The sequence below is a fragment of the Populus alba genome, chromosome 15, assembly GCF_005239225.2.
Source record: "Populus alba chromosome 15, ASM523922v2, whole genome shotgun sequence".
NCBI lineage: Eukaryota > Viridiplantae > Streptophyta > Magnoliopsida > Malpighiales > Salicaceae > Populus > Populus alba.
The window spans coordinates 9,999,311-10,020,489 of record NC_133298.1 but is presented as its reverse complement, the minus strand read 5'-3'; the positions used below and the strand labels follow the sequence as shown (position 1 = coordinate 10,020,489).

The window sequence follows — 21,179 nt, the reverse complement described above, 5'->3', positions numbered from 1 at the left end:
ATCCAGAAAGTACAAACCGAACTCAATTTTAGCAAAAAAAAAAAAAAAAAAAGTTTGAATTTTTTCGAAAAGCAGGTCACACCTCAATCCCAAACAGCCCCTAAAACTTCTGAAACATGTTTACGATGACAAAAACTCTTATAAGTATAAGCAGGCCAAACAAATACACAGCAACCTTAGACTATTTTGATTTTTTTTTTTCTCCTTTCAATTTTAGTACATGCAAAATCTTTCATTTAGTGGTTGGATAAATAAAAAAAAGGTATTTAAAACCAAAATTTAAAGATAGCTCTGTGTTGTTGCTTAGAGTTGTTGTTCATCGAAAAAGACTTTTAAAATGGTTGAGAAGGTCACATCACCTCCTCGAAAACTTGCTTCCCGAACAAGACCAAAGAGGTTTGACGTTCGCAAGTGGGGAAAGACACCATCTTTGAATTTGTCCAACATTGACCTCCACCATAAAGACATCATAACCTCTTAATAAAAATGGTGTCTCTTTCGAACTATGAGGTATCGATGATGCATAAAACCATGCCGCGAAACTTCGAGGAAAAACCAAACACTTTGAAGGATGCCTTAACCAGTAAGATAATAAGCTAGAAAATTCAAATGACAGATTTCTGGTTGATTAATCAAAGCATCCCAAGCCACGGAGTGGTCAACAATAAAACAAATGGTCAAGGCACAAACCCACACCCTATACATTCAGATTAATCTATGGTGTTCCACTCAAATGCGGTGCAGAATATCATTCAATGTTGCGTTCATCAGACCCAAAAAAATATAGCAAAGAAGTAAATATTGCTCATAGCCCTTCATTTGTAAATGTAATACTATTTCCTTCCTTCATATGGCTGTCCTGTAATCCGATGAATCTTCAAAAACCATATTCACAAAATTTGCCTTCTAAGATGTTCTTGTAACTGATATGTATTGACATGTTCCCTGAGACTCCATACTGTACGGATTTCTGTCAGAAATCTCAAAAATCATCCTGCACACAAGCATACAATATCATCAATCAATTCTAGTAAAACCCAACATGCAGCAGTGAAGGTGTTGATAGTTTAGTGGAAAGAATTTGAGTTTCATGCACAGATATTGTAAAGGGTGCCAGGGATTCTTAATTTCTTTACTAAGACTTTGTTACTCGATGATGTGACAGTTTGTGATTGGTGATTTATTAGCTAATTCATTCCATAATTATCATCATATCTCTAATTGTGATAAGTTTCACATAACAAGGAAGGGTTCATAAGGCAGCCACAAGTTAGTTGAGGCTAGAGTTTCTTTGAGTCAAGCTCCATACATGGCTACTAAGTATCTCAACCAGATTGCACTAGTTGGAGAAGAAGAGAGCATATAAAATGAAGGCTTAACCTGTCATGGAAGAAACCCTACTAGTTGGACACACTTCTTTGGCTTGTATAAATTGTAAATGAAGTCAATACCTCTTCAACAGAAGCTTAAATCAAGTAAGAAAGCAACTGCAATCTTGTTTCTATTTTTTCCCCTCAATGCTAGAGAAAGGCCATGACCCAGTTATGATCCAACCACAGCAGCATGCCAGTACAGAGAATTCAGAGATAATCGATACCTACAGCATATATGCATGACTAAAAAAAACCTGTTCTTCACCCCATGGTTGAAATATTAAGATGATTCCTAAGCAACCATCCCTCTTCCCAATATATGACATATGTTCTCATAGTTCTTACAGTTGATCAGAATTAGCTGTCTGGACAGCTGAACGCATGGCCATGGTAGCTTTTGCTGGACCCCCCCACCCATTGAATTTGGCATGGTAAAGATATGTGGCAAACCAGTGCCCCAAAACAATATAACCTTCGGAAGATGATGATTTGTGAAACAAATATGGTGTAAATGAACTCTGATGAGCAATTTTTTTGTGAAAATATCTCACTGCACGTCTCTCTCGAGCATCAGGTCACAATGAGAGCTGGATGAAAATCCAAGATGCGAAACTACATACCAACAAAAGTTTAGCCAGTATCATTTGAGGTTCAGTCAGCATTCTCGGTGTAACTGTGCACTGAAATGCTAAAATGCTGGAGACATTTTAATACATGCTACCCTTATGAAATAATAGCACCTAAATGGATATATTTTTATATCATTGATGCACATATGGTAAATACATTTTTCACATGCTTGCTATCATATACTGAACCCTGCAGTTGATTTATCTCTTAGGCAGCTATCTCAGAACCAAATTCAGACGTTATAAAACAAACAAAAAATATCAAACAGCATCCTCAGGCGTCACTGAATAAAAATAAATGCAATCCTGCCAACACAGCACACAACAGCACCTTAGATGCAGGAATACCTGCAGAGCATTGAAAGAGGAAGGATTAGATAGACACAAACCTGAACCCTTATTTCCAATTAATGGATTTCCACAGTTCTTAATGCCTATGCTTCATGGAGATGCCCAACAGCAGCAAAAAATTTCCTCCGTTCTCTTTCAATCTTACTCAGAAAAACAAGAAAGACCTTCAGAATTATGTAAGCCTCTATGAAGTAACATGATGACTGCAAATCAACCATCAATACCTGTGCCTCTAGTTCAGATATTCTCTGCAAAGATGCTTGTTCAATGCAAGCACGGCGCTTGCACTCCTCTTCAAGTAAACCCGTCATTTGGTACCTCAGTTCAGCCATTTCTTGTGCTAGGTCATCCGCTTCTTCCTTTGCCTTTGATTTTTCCTCTCTCAATTCATCCTAGTAATAATTCACATGTTAACCTCAGCAAGCTAACAAAAAGATACAAAATTCAAAACACTGCAAGTACCAGAACAACTTAATTATGTAATTAAGTTTATCAGCATCTTAGCAATCTTTAACATAATTATAGATCTTCATAAGTCAAAATCCATACCTTAAGCTGCTTCACAAGAACTTCATATTTTCTTATCTGATGTGACATGCTCTCCATCCACTCCTTCAAATTTGATTCTGGTCTCAATAGTGTTTCAAGCTTTGAAAAGCATGGACCTAAGGCCTCTCTGCATGCATTTTACAAAAAAATAGTAAAAGCATCGCGAAAAAATCAATGAAATTCTTAAACAAAGTCATATTAAAAGAATTAATGCCTATCCTCTATGTTAGAACTTAGAGTTAAGGAAATGCCCATTGTTTAGAAAGGCAAGGCATCCAAAATACATCTTTGGAAAAAGCTTTCAAAATAAAGTGTTCAATGTGTCTTTTTGTGGATACTAAAGCCCAGAATTCTCAAAGGGAATAGGTTAGTATCTAAGAGTTCTTAGCCTGGTACAGAAAGTAGTAGATATTGAGTAGCATGTAATATCAAGAATATAAATTTATGATCTAACAGCAAGCAACATTAAATGCATGTTTGAACTTACCTCATTTCTTTTGACATATTACTTTGGTTCTCTATCTCACTTGAGTATGATTGAGTATCAAGTTGTGATGTGTCCTTGTTTTCAAGCCAATCCTCAATCTGCTGAAGAAATAATTTAGAGTTCACATCAGACGTAAGTTTGTCCCTCAATTCTATGTTCTCTTTCTCTACACATTCAATATTTTCCTTTGCCTCACGAATCTGAAATTCAAGTTCTTTAATTAACCCATTCATCCTAGCATTTTCTTGGATGGTTTCTTCCTGGGTTTTTTTAGCTTTAAAGCAAGCCTGCTCCAAAGCTATCATATCAAGCTTCATGCTCTCTATTTCACATTGGGAATCTAGAGTTAGAGATGAAATCGACTCCTCCAGCTTCCCTATGCACAAAGCTGACTCCTGCAACTCTATTTCTTTGCTCTCTAGTTCCTGTAACAATAACAAGTGCTCTGAATCACACCTTTTCAGTTCCTCCCTTAACTGGCCAGTGTTTGCTAGTAAATGTTCCATATTTGCTAATTTCAACTCAAGCTCATGCACATGCTCCCCCAGGGTGTATACCTCTGAATTCCTTCCATTTAGTTGATCCTGCAAGTAATCTATGAAAGGTGCGATGATCAGGTTAAAGCCAAATCAAAGAATCACATGAACATCCAGTCAGGAACTGAGGGAAAATGCAGCCATCAGTGACATACATATGTAGTATAAATTCAATTCTCATTCAATATCTACCTCAAGATGGTAATGAATATAGCAGACAACAAATATTAAAACCCTCTTGTACAACCATAGCTATGAAAATCATTTGATGGAATTTTGGACATAGGTGATTATTTGTCTATGTACAACTTCACTATTAATTATTTGAAACCTCAGTTTCAACAATGAACTTAACAGAAGGAGCTCAAAGCTTAAAATTATAATTCTCAGTATTAAGACAGACCAAGTGTAGCATTTGATATTGGACAATTAATGTTTAATTTTGACATGAACCTATTAAATGTTTAAGATATACCAAAAAAGGAAGGACCACTACCTATCTCTTGAGAGCAGTTCAACAGCTCTCTTTCCAACTTCTGAATGTGTTTCTTGTCTTCAGTTCGAGCCTCTGATAATTGTTTCACATGTAGTTCTAATCTCTGCATCGACAAAATCTGAAATTAGATCTTTTTGTTCATGTTGCATTCTCTAGCTACGTTTTTCAATTCTCACAAGACAACTACAAGCACATAGTAGAAAGCAGAACAGAGGACGAGCTATGAGATCAAACGTGCAGTGTTTTCTTCTATTTTTGTGTAATTTGTCTTAACCCTTGTTCTTCAATCACTAGAAAAGTAAAAGTGAGCGGTTAAGACTGCAAAATACAAATGAAATAAAGATGATTTGAAGATTAAATGATTAATGCCAAAAATTTGTTAATTGAGAGTTGGAATTGAACTCCTGACTGACTCACCAGTTAAACAAGAGAACAAATGTCCCTGTTTGTGGAGGGTAAATTTTCATCAACTAAAACAGTTTCGATTGATATGAATGGTTTAAATGCTGTTTTCTTAAAAGGATTTCCAAGAATGGACAAAAAGATTTGGGCCAGAGGACGTATTATATAAGTGATACACAACATTTAAGCTGGTGGAGTTTTAACTTCGACCATCTATGTGATCCTTTGATGGGGCACGCTGGCAGCAGCCCCCAAAGGCCTTTTGAAGGCATTCTAAGAATGATTTCAACACTCAAGCATTGATTTGGCACATGGCTAATGATGGAAAACTTAGTTGGGAACTTGATTAGATCTTAAGGGTATTTTGGTAATTATTGGATCTGCTGGAAAACCTAGAAATTACAATATTTTATTTTATTAGTCTTAGAGTTATTAGGTTTTCCTATTCCAAAAAGGAATAGTTATGTTGGAGGTTTAGGAATCCATGTCTTATTGGATTTGGACTACCAAAACTCTATAAGCATGTAGTCATTCAACATTTTGATTACAGTTTATATAAAATTCCAGCAATTTGCTTGTGATTGTGTGTCTCAATCTCTCCTAGGTGTGACTCTTAAGAACCCTTGTGTGAAGCTTAGGTTTTCCTTTTCCCTAGCTGTGGCTCATAGAAATCTATAGTTCCAGCAAAAACCCCAACAATACAGCCCTAAACAGCCTCTGAAGTCAGATCCAGAACAGCCCCCTAAGCTGTCCTGCATCATCCTTCCATGTGATGCATATTTGCTAGGCAGGTCATGGAATGGCCTGAAGCAAGGTAAATCGAAAAGTTCTTCCCACTTAGGCTAAATTCATCTTGAACACACTCCAGAAAATGAATACAAAGCTTAACCATATAATATGAATATGAATACAAGTAATGACTTACATATCATAACATATATTTTGCATAAAAGGAATAACAATCAATATTGCATAAAATAAAAACTCACCCTGATAAGTTCAAAGCTCTGGGGTTGTGAATCTCTCAACATTTCTTTTTCTTTTCGCAGCTGCAGTGATGCAAGAAATAAATGGTTGAAGAGTTAGCTGCTATGAGAATTTAGACAGAACAACAGAGTTTTTGGTTGATGAAAAAAGAACCTCTCTGCATCGAGTCCCAATATGCAAAAGTTCCTCAGCATCAAAAGAGCTGCCACCATCACTTTTGGAGCTACTCGACATTTAAACAAGAAAGCCTGGATTGCAAGCACAAATGAATAAAACAGAGATAGATGCCTAAACTATCAGCAAGCAAATCAGAAATCTAAGAAAACACTTGAAGCATAGAATGCATGTATATGGTCATGTCAATTAAAGGAAAATCTAAAGCCTTCACATTTATCGAAAGTCGGACAAACATTCTACCAAAAAAAGAAGGCAAAATCAAATGAAAAGTGCAAAAGGATGGAAACTTGTTATATTCATCATCTTCTTAAGCATAAGCACGAACCCTTTTTACGTTTCTAGAAATCAACATTGTTTTGCATGATTCTCATAACATTGGTTGATAGCTAAAAAGGGGAAATGCTCAATTTTGTAAATAATAATAATAATAACAACGATGAAAAGGAAATGATATAGAAGGACTCCTGCTTCATTGCTTGTGCTGGTATAAGAAACATTGCAAGATTATTACTAAAACTAACATGGGTTTTCTTCATTTTATGATATAGAGTGAACCAGTAACAAAACAGAGTTAAGATTAATAATGGGGGAAGACATAGTAATCTATGAATTAGAAGATTATCAATCGAGACCCAAACCCCATGAAATTGAAATGTAAATGAGGCAACTTCGAATGAAAATAATAATCAAAATCATGACATAGAGATTTACCTGAGAAATAACTCTGATAATATTAATAAGAGAAATATAGATTTAGGTTCAGTTTTTGGGGGATGATGAATTAAGAGATTACCGACGAGTAACGATAATAATAATAGCTGGGCTTTGCTTTGATTTGTTTTGCTTGGGATTATTAAAAAAAATTTATGCCATTTTAAACTCAGGTCAGGAGATGAGTTGGCGCTATTTATGAAAAGCCCCAAACGTATTACCCTTCTACCATTTAAATCTCAAACCTTTAATGTTATCAATTATACCCCAAAGCTAAATAAACCTTTAACAATATCATCCCTTGTTAGGGTATATTTGGGAATATAATTGCGGTTATTTTTTAAAATATTTTTTATTCTAAAATTTATTAATAATTTTTTTTTATTTTTAAAAAAATTATTTTAAAATCAGCATATTAAAATAATTTAAAATATATTAAAAAAATTATTTTTTAAAAAACACCAACATTTCCAAATACTTTTTTAATTAAATATTTTATCCATTCAAAAGACACCAAAATACATTTGAATATACTATAAAATATAATCTTAACATCTAATTATAATTTTCTCTCCACTTAACCAGCTTGTATTTATATTAAATAAAAATTATTGTAGTTTTTACTTAAATTATTCATGATGACATATTAAATTTTATTTTGAGACTTTTAAATAGCGTTTTGTTATTATTTTAGAACATAAAAGACAGGGCAAGCTAGGACAAAAAAAAAAAAACTTTTCATAATTTCAATCTATATCCTTATATTTACATCTAGACCTCTGATTTTAATTAACTTAATTCTCACCATCATATTTGATAACTAGAAAATTTAAAACAAAAATCATAAAAATATAGGAAATATAAATAAAAAGGAGGGAGGGAGGGAGGGAGGGAGGGAGGAGAGAAAATGTTGACCAAATATTTTATATTTTTTAATTTACTCATTTTCAAATATATTTTATCACACCCACTCACGTATCAACATTTTAATTTTTAAAATAATTTTAAGAATTGTTATATTAAAAGTTTCATCTTATCAATTTCATATAGAAAACTCAGTTGCTCAAAATAAATAATAATTATTTTATACAAATTAATAATTTACTATAATTAAAAATGAATGAATTAGAGTGAATTATTTTTTTAATAAATTGTTTTAAAGAATGATTTTTTTAACATTATGAAAGAAAATAAATATCATTATTAAAACATTAATATAATAATTAAAGCATATAAGATAAAGATAAATGAAAATGAAAAAATGGATTTAATGATTAAGAGAGGGGGGGTAAATGATATCAAAAAATATATATATATATATATATAGATGAAATCGTTATCTTACGGGAAGTTATCTTACATTTTCCACTAGGTTATATTTTAACTTTATGTTTGTGAAAATATTTTATTCAACACATGATTAGTTTTGTCACAACTCAAATTTTGATTTTCATTTTCAAATTTTTTTAATATAAAAAAGCCTTATCAATAAATCCAGTTAATTTTAATAATTCCATTATTTTCATCCTTTTGTTTATTTTATTTCAAGTGTGAAGTTAAGATAATAATAATAATAATTAGGGGGCATAATCTCAAGCAATGAAAAGAAAGATTACCAAATCAATATAAAATTACAGATTTGATTGATAAAAAATAAATGAATATGAATTACCTTCCATAATGGATAAATTCTCATATAGTAGCTATTTAAAAGGAATCAAATCTATTAAGGAAAAATCAATATATATATATATATATATAAACCCTTTCATAAAGAAGAAATTCTCAAATGGTAGCCATTTACCAAAAAAAAAAAAAAAATAATTATGGAAAATCAATAGTTGTGGAAGAAAGAATAAAATACCTGCATAATCAGGATTTCTTTAAAGACAAAATTAAATCTATAATTAATTTCCTAATATAATTTAGCATTGTTAATAGGAAGAAGAGAATAAAGAAAAAAAAGGGAGGAACAACAGGCAAGCAATTAGAGAAAAGAAAAGAAAAAGTGTTGGGAGCTATCTATTAGCTTTGTTTCATGGATCAACTGAATCAAGATGTTTTTGTCTATTTCATCTTTTCAAATGGATGAATTGACATGCAAAATCTTGGCTCTAGCTCATGTGAAGAATTCATTCAATTTCAAATATAAATACATGATTATTACCTTAGGTTAAAACATCATGCATACCTTGTCTAGTTTATTTAAAAACATCATCAATTTTTTAGCCCATGTATAAGATCAATAACAAATCCATAATTGTTTCTTAGGCAATGCTTGGGCTTTATAGTTTTAACCCTATTATGAACATAATTTTATCCTAAGAAATTAGCTATGATTGAGTATGTGTCTATTTTGTAAATGCAAAAAAATGTTATGAAAATCCTGAAAGGCAGCTCAATTGGTTAGATCTTGAATTTATTCCTCAATGATAAAAAATTTGAGTCCCTTCAGGACCACTGGAGACTTACATTATTCTTAACTTTAAGGCATGTAGAATTAGTCAAAATGTACATAAGCTGGTCTAAACATCCACGTTAATAATAAAAAAAAAAAGTGTTATGAGAATCGATCATAATAGATATATTTTTGTACCGTTCACATTATAATTATAAACTCCTGTCTAAAATCAGTGAATCAGTATTATATAGTGAAATTCTTGATGGAAAAATAATAATGAATATGTTATGATTATGGGTGAGGGTCCTAGTGAGCTAGTTTAAAAATATATATTGATGAATTAAATAATAAAGTGGTATGCAAAGGTATTGGTGGGTGAGTTACAAGTCTCGCGATAAATTTCATAAATTCCAACTAGAGAGAAAATGATACATTTAAGAGAAAATATTTGGTGCGACAATGGGTTTAAATCCTTAGGGAAAAAAGATTAAACTAGAACCTTGGATGGAATAAGAAAAGGAATTGTGCATGGAAAATATTGACGGGTCAAAGTTAAACTGAGCATAGTAGAGTAAATTGTAACAAAAAATAATATAAATTAAGAAATTGTTTTTTATTATGACTTGTAGAGGAAAGATATCAAGTGAATTAGTCGTTACCTTCTGTGGTAAGAATTTAGGATCAAGAGATTTTTTTTTCCTGTGATTTCAAGTTCGAGCCCCATGGTTGCTAATATGATGGCTATTAGAGGTTTACATGGTTGTTAACTTTAAAATTTGTGAGATTAGTCGAGGTGCACACAAGCTGGCCGGACACCCACATTAATAATAATAAAAAAATATCAAGTGAATTAAAATAATTTTGGATGATATGATGTAAGATTCAGTGCAAGAAAAAATATAGACGAATGAGTGTTTTTACAAAACTATTCAAGAAATGTTAAAATAGTGGTAATCTTATAAATAAATGAAGAGAACTTTCTTCCCCGTTAAAGAGATAATGAAAGGGGTTGGCTGCAATATTGAAGGCAATAATTACCTTGAAAAACTTAATGTCTTCTATTTTTTCTCCATTTCTTCAGGATGTAAATTAAAGGGGTTGTTCTCGAAGAGGATTTTATCTAAAGAAAACAACTAAGTTAGGAATCTAGAGAGAGAAAGTGAGGGAGGGAGGGAGCAAAAGGAAGAAAGAGAAATTTAAAGAAATGGGTGAAATTATGAAAGAAACTACATTCTAACTCACCAAATTGAGTTAATTTTTGTTAGGTAAGATGAATTTTATGGTTTTATTTCATTCAATTGAATTTTTAGAAAAAGATTAAGAAAACCCAAAATGTTGTTTGTTAAGGTTTATTGATGTTTGTGGAAATTGTAAGTTGTGGGATGAAATTATGATAAATATGTGCTTGAAATTTTTAAATTATAGATAAAATGAAAGAATTAAAGAATAAATTTTGGGTTTTTAACCCTTTTAGTGGCCACCTATAAGTGTGGTTTCGGGGGGATTTGGGAAAATTTTGTAAATTATGAGATTGTATGTAAATCGATGTATATGTAGGCATAATTAGTTGTGATTGAGATATAACGTTGAATGATTACATGCTTTACATATTAAAATGAGTTTTTGAAAGTTGAAGGGAATTCTGGAACATTGACATGGAAATGTTAAAGGAAAATGATGAAATGAAACAAAATTAAAAGAGGAACATGATTTCATTGCTTGCTAAGTGACCAACGATATTTGAAAGTTGGGGATTTTTATAATTGGGGGATAAATTGTTGAATTGATTTGTATATTCTGTGTTTGGTATTGAAATTAATATGTTTGAGTAATGAATTGTGAAAGTTATAAATAATTATGAATTTCATCGAAATTAGTTTAGTAATTAATTTAAATAACTTTGAAAATTTTGGGAAGTCTATTGTGATTGGTTGTTAATTTATGTTATTTCTATGCTTTGCATGATTGATGAAAACTTTGAATGAAGTTAGATTCAATTAACAAGTGAAATAGAGAGTTTGAGTATATAGGTTTGGAAAGAATTGTCATGTTGAGTTGGATTCATTTGGTATGACTAAGTTATAAGTCTTTTATGGGTTTGAATTGGGCTATCAATACTTAAATTAAAAGATGAAAGATTGAATTAGTATTACTGGGTTTTTTTCATTTTTAACATGGAAGTTTAGAAATTATATTTGTTATGAAATCTTGAAATAAAAAGAAAATATAAATGTGTTGTACCTTATAGAAGAATAAAAAATTGATTGTTAAATGCAAATTATAGTGAGAAATAACTCAATTGTAAATTATGACAATTTAAATGTGTTGGAATTAAATGTGGATAATTATGATTATGAGATGCTTTGGTGTGGACAAAATTGGTTAATATGAATATGAACTTACAAGTTAAGATAGTGATTTATTGATAAAGATACCTATCTTTGAGTTAAAAGGAGTATACGGAGCCGAGACTTCAATATATAAAGCTCGTTTGACAGGGGAATCAAGTAGGTGACTAACTTTCTTTTTATTAATAAAAAACATTTTATTTAATTGTTTGTTGTGAGAATAAAATATGCAAATTTGTATTCGTAAATTCAAAGTGAATTATGTAATGTGAATTCATTATGAGCACTATGAATATGAGATTGTTATGTAGAGCATGGATACAAATTCCTTATTAGCAGGGTCTAATTTGATTAAATCAAATCTTCCAAATTAGCATAGCAGGGTCTAATTTGATTAAATCAAATCTTCCAAATTAGCAGGAACTAAATGAATAAAATTGAGTTGGCCACATGAGAGAGGACTAATTTTAATAAATTAAACCGACTACAAAAACGGGTGCTATTTTGAGGGATTAAACCAACCGCGACAATGAAATTATTTTATGTGATTAAACCGATCATATTGATATAATTATTTTATGTGATTAAATTGATTTTAACAACAAGATTAAATTATGTGATTAGACTGACAGTAATAACAGGATAAATATATAAAAATTAAATTGGTGGCAATGGTGGGATAAAATATAGAGTTTGAACGGACCGCAACGATAGGATTAATAATAGGTGATATCTAAATCGGTCGAAATAAAGGGCCAATTATGCTAGTATTTAGCCAACCGTAGCAGTGAGGGGTATTATGTTTTGAAGCATAAATCACGAATATTTTAAAAGAAATGATGAATAAACAAACCAAGTTATGAGTAAATGTATCGTATTGGGTTGATGAAACCAAAGTCGAAGTAAAACATGAATTCATCGCATGGAATGTGGCTAATGGACTTACAGATGGTTGAAGTACGAGTTGTAAAAAAAATAAAATAAAATAAAATATTGAGCAGCATTAATATAAATAATAAGCTAGGAAGGAGTATGGAAATAAGTTGGCTTGGCGGGGCTACTTGTGCAGTAGTAAAGGGATCAAAATGATTCTGTTAGAATTAAAAAGGATAGACCAATCGCATCTTCGAGAGTCTTGGGAGAGATAAAAAGAAAGGATGTCGTTTCATGTACTTGGCTCTGAGAGGCCCAAGACAACAATATTATAATAAAAATAATGTATTGCACGAACCTTCCAAGAAGTTGTTTTAATAGTATCTTTTATCTTAGAAATACCAAACACCGTGACTTGACAGTTATAAAAAAAATCAAGATGAAATGACAGAAAAGTCCACAGATGCAGGCCTCATAAAATACATTTCAAGAATAATTTAGATATTTTAATTTTTAAATTAAAATGAATTTTTTAAAAAAATCCTAGAAGCATGAATTTTGTTTTTAAAGACTGTTTACTAATTTTATTGTATAATAAAAATATAAACAGTACAAATATAAGATAACTGAGATATTTTTAATTAATTTGATAATAATAAATTGATCTGTTAAAAACACCGTAGCACATCTCAAGTTAATTATATAGTTTTATTTTAGAACGATAAAATAATTATTTCACATATAAATCTAAAATTCGAGTGTGTGCATATAGTAGAACACCACCTTTTTTTTAAGTTTTTGTTTTAATTTTAATAATATAGTTATAAACATCCTAAAACAAAAGGTAGACAAACTTTTCAGGATTAAGTGAGAGTAATATAATCAAGAGAAAACAAAAGAAAAAAGAAAAAGCAAAAGAGGGGAAAAAAGAGAGAGTCAACGACAACGCGGTTAAGCTTAGAGGGGAGGGGAGGAGACGGGAGAGGGCGGGGGTGGCTCTGTTGGTCATCTAAGATTGTGGTTTCCTTTCTAATACTTATGCTCTTACCATCTCTTCTTCTGCAAACATTTTATTTGAATTGGCTTCCACCCTTCTACCTAAACCTAAGAAACCTAATCCTTTTTTTTTTAAACATAAGCATAAGCTGATCATCTTTGACGATAACGAAGAAGATGGGTTGCTGTGCAAGCCAAAACGTGGATTCTAAAGCTTCTAGGATTGCCCGCTGGCGATCTACCGGCATTGTTGCTTTTCGCGACGCCAAATTGAAGGCAATCACACACATATATTTTTTATATTTATTGTTTCCTTCTTGTTTGTTAAGGTTAAATAAATAAGTAAATAACAAGGATATTGGGTTTTGTTTGATTAAAAAATTAAGAACAAGCAACTCAACGTTGTAATCAGGTGTTTATCTGCAGAATGAAATGAATGGTTATTTCTGTTTTGATGATATTATTATGGCATGGCTAATTTGCTGAATACGATGATTTAAGCTAAGTGGTTTCGACTTATGATGTTTACTTGGTTGGGTGTTACTTTACTTCGATTAATTTTAAAGCATTTACTTGATAGAAAAGAAATGATGATTGATTTTTCCCCTTTCCATCAGTACCTTTTGGAGCGCACGTGCTTGTATAAGTAAAACATGGATACCATGCATATGACGGATCTAATAAATTCGCATCCGAATTTCATACTCAATGTTTTCATTTCATGATTCGTTCTTTTAGCATTTCTTTCTGTACTTTAAGTAAATCGTTTAGAAGTCACCAACTTTTTCTACCGCAGAAGGTGAGTACTGATAGTTTGGATATCAGCGGTATAAACGCAGTTGTTCATATGCCTTTTCATTCTCTATTTTTTCACGAACAGGCTTTTCCGGATGAGGTTCTTGATCTTGACAAAGCGGTCCGCACCCTTGATTTAACACACAATAAATTGGGTAATAGTTTATTTCATTTTTTACCTTTTGTTGGCTTTTCTCAAATCCATTTTGTCAGATGATATGGATTTGTAGTGGCAAAAACTGCAGTTTTTCCTCACCTGTGTTATTGTAAGACTTGATGGCCATGTTTTCACTGCAGTTGACATTCCAATGGAGATCAGCAAATTGATAAACCTGCAACGCCTGGTAAGAATTATAATATTTTAGCTTTAACGGCCTTTAATTTTTTTTTTTTTTGAGAACTTGTATTGTAAATACAAACTTGCATAAAAAGCCCTTGTATGTTATCTTAAAGCTTTAATTTGTCAAATTTGTTTTTAAATTGAATTTTATGGGATATGGCATTCTCCTTTTTACCTTTCCCCTCCTGTGGGCTGAATCTGCAACTTTTTGCATTTTAAATAGGAAGGTGTACTGCTTACCACAAAGGCCAATGGTTTTTGGTGGACTACCAAAGTCTATAGGGCCATAACCATGAAGAAAGTATTGTTTCATTTATTTAATTTTCATACACCCAGAGAGTTTACTCATGAATTGATGCTTGAACAGCTGCTTCTCATATTCTGAGCAGATCAATTATTTTTCTAGCAGTTGTGTCATCCATAGTCATAGTGTCACGAGTATATGGAAGTACTTGTTAGCATATTAGCTAATCTTATGGAATGCCTGGATTACCCATCAAAGCAACCTGCTCTTTTCAGGTTTTAGCTGATAATCTTATTGAGCGATTGCCAATGAATTTGGGGAAACTGCAGTCACTAAAAGCTATGACGCTTGATGGGAATCGAATTGCTTCCTTACCTGATGAATGTAATATTCTTCTCTAAATAAGTAAGATGATTTATTATTATTTCTTAAATCTATTTCCTTTACCTTTGTGGTTGAATCTGACAGTCTTCATGGCGTTATCTGCACACTTCCTACTGTCCTTGTTTCTTGCGTAAAACCAAAATTGATGAATATTTCCTGTTTAGTGGGTCAGCTGGTGAGGCTTGAGAGGCTTTCCATCTCAGATAACATTCTAACATGCTTGCCTGAGACGATTGGGAGTTTGCGCAATGTAAGTGGCTCTATTTGGTTGTCGATATTGAATTAAGCTATCAAAGGATTTGAGATTGCATAAAATTTACCAAGTATGAGAATAAGGCAATTTTAATGGAGAAGGTCTATACTTAGATTTTCAAAAGAACTGCCTACCTAAGCTTTTCTCAAAACAAATTAAATAGAATCCATGACAAAAGTTAGAGGATGCAGATAGTTAAGAGAGTTGAAAGTCTGCCTAGTGGGCAGTTAGAAATTGACCAAAATACTTCCCCTATTACTTCATTAGAATATGGCACTACTGGTTTTCAGCATGATGCATTTATCTTATCTCTTTAACTTCCATGACAAGAGTTAATGTTTGATGATGCAGTTATCACTTTTAAATGTGTCAAATAACAAGTTAAAGACTCTTCCAGAATCAATTGGGAGTTGTTTCTCTCTAGAAGAATTACAAGCAAATGGTATGCTAATATCTTTGGTTTTCTTTTTAATCTTTTTCCCTGTTGATATTTATGCACAAAAAAATTACTGTAATTGAATATAATGTGAAGCATTCCATAAACCTTTTTTTTTGTTACCTGTTCTTCATTCATGGATAATGAAACTCTTCAAGTTTCCTATTTGAAGAGGATTGTCGGGCATGAAAGTTTGATGGCATTGGCCCTAGATTTGGATAATGCCTATTGAAATGATTCAGTTGCTGGAAATTCCATGTAAATTTGATGCTCTAAACTCACTGACAATCTGATTCTACTGGACTAGGATTTTTGTTCATCACTCTTATGTTGTTTCCTTTTTTTTTTTTTTCCTTCGCAACAATTGTGAAGGATTTATCAAAAGTTAACAACTGGTAAATTATGTTTAGAAATCAAATTGATTGTCTTAAAACTAATTGGATAAACTCTCCTGCTTGGTTCTCCCTTCAAATAATTTGGAAAACGTTAAGGTGTCTGGTGGTTGGAATAAATCTTTGTTTTATGTTCATGCCTAGAAATTGATCTAAATGTTTGTAGTAGATAAATGCTTCTAGAACTGCAGCGCTGGATATTACTAGGAATGAAGCATAACATCTTGGTAATTTTTAAGCACCTTCTTGGATTACATAACAGGTAAATTGTACAGATTAAGTTATTGATAGTGTTTGTATTAACATTAGGCTTATATACACAACTTTATGCTCCAAGAGGTTTTGTCAAGATACATAAATTGCTGCTTGCATTTATTATAAGGGCAACTTGTATAGTTCCATAAAGTGTCATTTTATGGGCATTAGTTGGATGCTTTTTCATATATTAGTCTTGCACATGGATTTTTTTTTTTTTTTTTTTTTAACGAATCCAAATCTTATTTTGAACCACTTGTATGGTTGTTTGGAGTGTCATTATATGGCCATGAGTTGGATGAGATCTTGATACATTTTACTTGTTTTCTTGCACATGGATTTGATTTTGTTTCGCCTATTTAGAAATAATACGAGTAGTTTGTTCTGTTTTAGTGCTTCTAGATATCAATAATCCTACCATTACTTCTCAGAGTTCTCACAGCTTATTATCTTGGCCAATTTTGCAGATAATCTCATTGAAGATCTTCCGGCATCTGTTTGCAATCTCATTCACTTGAAGTCTCTTTCCCTGAACAATAATAGTGTGGGCCAGGTAATATTTAGTTCAAATCTTGTCTAACTTCTCTGAAACTGTCCATAGTGGTAGATGTGGTAATTTGATACTGCCAGCCTCTGCCAGCCATGATGGCCCACTTCCAGAATGCCTTCCAGTTTACTAGTATAATGGTCATATTGGGCGTACCAATTGTATTTAATTTTTTTCTCAGAAATGATAACTAGTATTGTAGAGTGTTGCTAACTAGGTTTCAATTGTAATTCTGGAGAGTTCGTTGATTGTATCTTTTCAATGTGCATGCCATTTCTTTCTTCTTTTAATTGCTTACAGTTTCTTCTATATTTATTTCCCTGTCGATTGAAAGCAAATAGCTGTTTTCCTGATGTCCTTCTTCTTGAATCCTTAACCTTTCTTTTTTAACCTTGAAAATCTTCTCTTCATTCCTTTTTTCTTGTAATCTGAGAAGCAATTTCATTTTCCCCTGATTTATAATTTATAACTTGCAAAAGTTCTCACTCAAACTTTCAGGCTGTGGTTTAGGAAATAATAGTTGTTTAGTGGCTGTGAATCAAATTGGATTAACTGTTTTGAGCTTAATTATTTATTTATCCAGATTAGTTAGATTGAATATAATGATTTGAACACTAACTATTTTCTGGCCAGCAGCACTAGTTTCTTTCCTTCTCTTCACAGACTAATCCATTTTTTATGTTCATATTTTGGTTTATGCATGCATTCTATCAGTTGAGTGTATGCTTGTGACTTCCGAGTTAGTACTATGATAATTTGAATCATCAATGTAGGTTTTATCTGTCAAACAAGAGTATAGACAATTTTGTATTCCATGGTTGACAGATTCCTCCAAATCTTTTGAAAGACTGTAAGGCTCTTCAGAGTATTTCTTTGCACGACAATCCAATTTCTATGGATCAATTTCAGCAGGCAAGACACAGATTCAGCTCTCTACTGCATGGTTGATTTTTTTTTTTTCCAGTTTAGCAGCAGGGTTAGTATTGTGTTTTTCTTTTGTATTTGAAATGTTCAAAAAATTACTTGTAGATGGAAGGATTTCAAGAATTTGAAGCCAGAAGGAAGAGTAAGTTTGACAAACAAATAGATTCAAACGTAATGATGGGTTCAAAAGGCCTTGATGAGGGTGTTGATCTATGATTACTATTGCCTTGATACTCCAACACCATAGTAAGTTTCACACCATAACCTTTTCACGACTTGGAAGTTTTTTCTTTTAATTGCCCCCCCACGCCAAAAAAAAATAAAAATATCAATGCATGGTACAGTGACCGAGTGAAATTGAGCACACTTCTAGAACAACAATAATTTTACCAACTGGTGAATTCTGCAAATGTCATGTTCCTGCCCACCTTCATACCCTTCACCTTCCCTCACATGTCTTGTTAAGTTAGAATTGGATTAACGTATTCATTTTTGTGGCTATATGGGATGAGATCATCAATATCTATTGGTTGATTGTCTGCAAGACCTTTTCTTTTGGTGCATGACAAAGTAGAAATTATTTGGCATTGAACAAAATCAAAACATACATGATCACAGCACACATGCGCGCACACAAGCAAGTGTTCGAATGTGCACATTTGCTGTTTCATTTTGATGTGATGCTTCCTCTGTAAAAACATTCCAGAATATGCTTTCTCTTGAATTGTTTTTAGCAAATTAATGTACTTTCTCCTGAACAGAATGGACGTGGGACATCTTTAAGGGGCTAAAGCAAGGGAAACAAAGGGTGTTGAATCGTGATGGTTGTAGTTTTAGAGTAGCTATCTCCTTTTACAGCCTGAATATCTTGTCACCTATGGAATATAACGTATCGTTGTAAATGTATTCTCCTTTCTCTTTTAATATTTAATGATGGGTGTTTTGGTAGTTGGTACATCTCTTTTCATTTTGTTTTTAAGACCTTAAAGTGCAACCTGAATTCATTTTTTAGATGCAAACTGGTCCAGTATGTGATTAAAAGAACAAGAGTAGACGAGGGTTTTCAAAAGAACAAGAGTAGACGAGGGTTTTCAAAACTATTTAATTCTCAGAAATATTTGCTCATCTTAATTTGCACTGTTCATTGTTTCTGGCCTAAGAAAGTAAAGGGATGCCACCAAAAAGGGAATTAAAAAAACATATATATTCAAATTACTATATATTCAAATGAGTAATCTCTTAATTGAATATTTGTCCGTGTGACAGAATCCAGTCTATCATATCTGATTGATAATAATAATAATAATAATAATAATAATAAAGTAGTTTGCTAGGGTGCTCATGAACTACAAATCCATTTAAAAAGTGTGCTAGGTTCAGCTAATAAAAAACGGGACCGAGCGTGCTTTTCCCAGATTCTCAATTCTAGTGGGTTTCATTTGATCATGATGTTTCTCTAATACACTTTCCCTCCTTCTCATGGACATAATTATCTATGCTACTTCATTATCACCATAAGCTAAAAGAAAACTGAAGTTTACGTTAGGTCAACTGACTATCCTCTTACATTAACTAACCTGTTTATCCGTGTCATAGCCAATTCTTTTCTTCTAGATATTTGAATTTTCTGTTGTTTCACTTTGGTTTGAAGTTATATTTCTATAGTTTTTTACGTTAAATTTATTTTATTTATTTTATTTTATATGTGTTGGTAAATATTATCATATTAAATTAACAATTTATTTTATGAAATACAGTTTCCACTATTTGTTAACAAATAAATTGAAGAGACAAGAACTAAAATTTATGTATAAGAAGAAACATAGCTCTTTTCTACAAAAAGCTCATAGAAGTTCTATTTGATCCACCAAGTTTCAAGATTTTATATTTCTTTTAGGTTATTATATTTTAATTTTAAATTTTATTTTATACTCTTTTCAATTCTTAAAGATTGAGAAAAAAGAGAGAAGTCATCGGAAAAGTTGAGGAGAGAAAAAACTCTTGAGTTGATAAATTTTGACCACCAATAATTTTGTATTTATTTATGGATTTGTCTTTAAAAGAGAAAATGAGTGGGTTTTCACCTTTAATAATGTTGAAAAAAGTATATCAAGCTTTAATTTTTATTTAAAAAATTAGTTTGATTATGAGTTTAGGTTGATTAAAATATGTTTTGTAGTTGGAAATGAGGTCTTATAGGTCCATAAGATTTTTTTTATTTTTTATCATGTTCTTTCTTATCATGTTTTTGGGTGAAAAAAATGGTTGAAATTTGATTTTGTAGGTTTTAAAATCATGTACACTGATTTGCTTGTAATTAGAGACAAGTTCCGTGATCATAAAATGTTATAGAAGGATAACACGTTGTTTACCGAGATAGACTACACGTCACTCATTATCTTTGAAAAAAAAAACACTTGGCCTTCCCTCCAAAACCCATGAGTGTAGGCCTAAAATTTGGGCCCAAATGTACTTGGTTCATCTTTCAGGGCCTAGATGCACCTTTGTTTATTTTCTAGTTTCTCATATGTATTTTTTTTAAAAAATTATTTATCTTAAAATAAATCCTATTTAGATAATTAATTACAATTATATTTTAAAAATAGTTTAGTTAAGTCATTTTTTATGATTATGTACGAAACTTCCAAGCACAAGTTTTATACAAAAAGCACACAACTATTTAATAAAAATATAATATATATATTTTTTATTGTCAATTTTTATATTTCCTCCAACTAATTATTTTTCTTAATTTTTTATAAAGTCATAATCAAAATATTATTTTTCATTTTTTATAAGCAATTACAAAGAAAATAAAATGAAAAATAATGTTTTGATCATTTTTATGTTATAGCATAGCATGAAAAATAATCGCCAGGCTTGAAGATCAATAAGTTATCTTATATATGAGATGTTATATTTTGATCATAACTACATATTGCATTGATCAACGGTAATAAGTTGAAAGATATTGGGTACAACATAAACTATAAAAAAAATATTGGAGTAATCGAAAGAGAATTTATTACCTTATGTGAATTAATTTTTTTTTTTTTCACATGTTCTAAAATAACAATGGTAGAGCTAGGTTATCAACATGCCTAATGACACAACGCAAGGTTGATGCCTCATGTTGTTAGCTAGCAATAATAATAACCATGGCTACCATTGGTAGTTATTAGTGTGCCTACTTACCATTTTTAGAGTTTTAAGGGGTAAAATTATGATTTTTCCCCAGCAACCGATTCTAAGGTTTTAAGAGGTAGAATTATGATTTTGTCCTTACAATTTAT

The 21,179-nt window shown here is 31.6% G+C and overlaps 2 protein-coding genes across 5 annotated transcripts; one reads left to right on the top strand and one right to left on the bottom strand.

The window, feature by feature from the left end:
* Positions 1–602: 602 nt before the first annotated feature.
* On the bottom strand, positions 603–6,842 carry LOC118037328 (uncharacterized). 2 transcript variants are annotated; one of them, XR_012167982.1, is made up of 10 exons: positions 6,699–6,842; positions 5,964–6,058; positions 5,813–5,872; positions 4,422–4,524; positions 3,390–3,984; positions 2,903–3,029; positions 2,578–2,745; positions 2,392–2,493; positions 1,719–1,985; positions 603–994 (listed from the first exon to the last, which is right to left on the bottom strand). XR_012167982.1 is itself a non-coding variant. In XM_035043283.2 (9 exons), exons 2-8 carry the CDS (start codon positions 6,042–6,044, stop codon positions 2,437–2,439), a joined length of 1,191 nt encoding a protein of 396 aa, XP_034899174.1. In that variant the 5' UTR covers positions 6,045–6,058; positions 6,699–6,842; the 3' UTR covers positions 603–994; positions 2,392–2,436. The 2 variants fall into 2 exon arrangements, 1 of the variants encoding a protein (XP_034899174.1); XM_035043283.2 differs by lacking the exon at positions 1,719–1,985.
* Positions 6,843–13,184: 6,342 nt separating this feature from the next.
* On the top strand, positions 13,185–18,834 carry LOC118037329 (plant intracellular Ras-group-related LRR protein 7). Of its 3 annotated transcripts, XM_035043284.2 has the most exons (11): positions 13,186–13,340; positions 13,460–13,592; positions 14,197–14,266; positions 14,409–14,455; positions 14,971–15,079; positions 15,244–15,329; positions 15,684–15,774; positions 16,883–16,968; positions 17,788–17,874; positions 17,992–18,132; positions 18,648–18,834. In XM_035043284.2, exons 2-10 carry the CDS (start codon positions 13,494–13,496, stop codon positions 18,100–18,102), a joined length of 786 nt encoding a protein of 261 aa, XP_034899175.1. In that variant the 5' UTR covers positions 13,186–13,340; positions 13,460–13,493; the 3' UTR covers positions 18,103–18,132; positions 18,648–18,834. The 3 variants fall into 3 exon arrangements, with proteins under 3 accessions (XP_073260828.1, XP_034899175.1, XP_073260829.1); XM_073404727.1 differs by having other exon boundaries at positions 13,185–13,592; XM_073404728.1 differs by lacking the exons at positions 13,186–13,340; positions 13,460–13,592 and adding an exon at positions 13,617–14,115.
* The last annotated feature ends 2,345 nt before the right edge of the window (positions 18,835–21,179 follow it).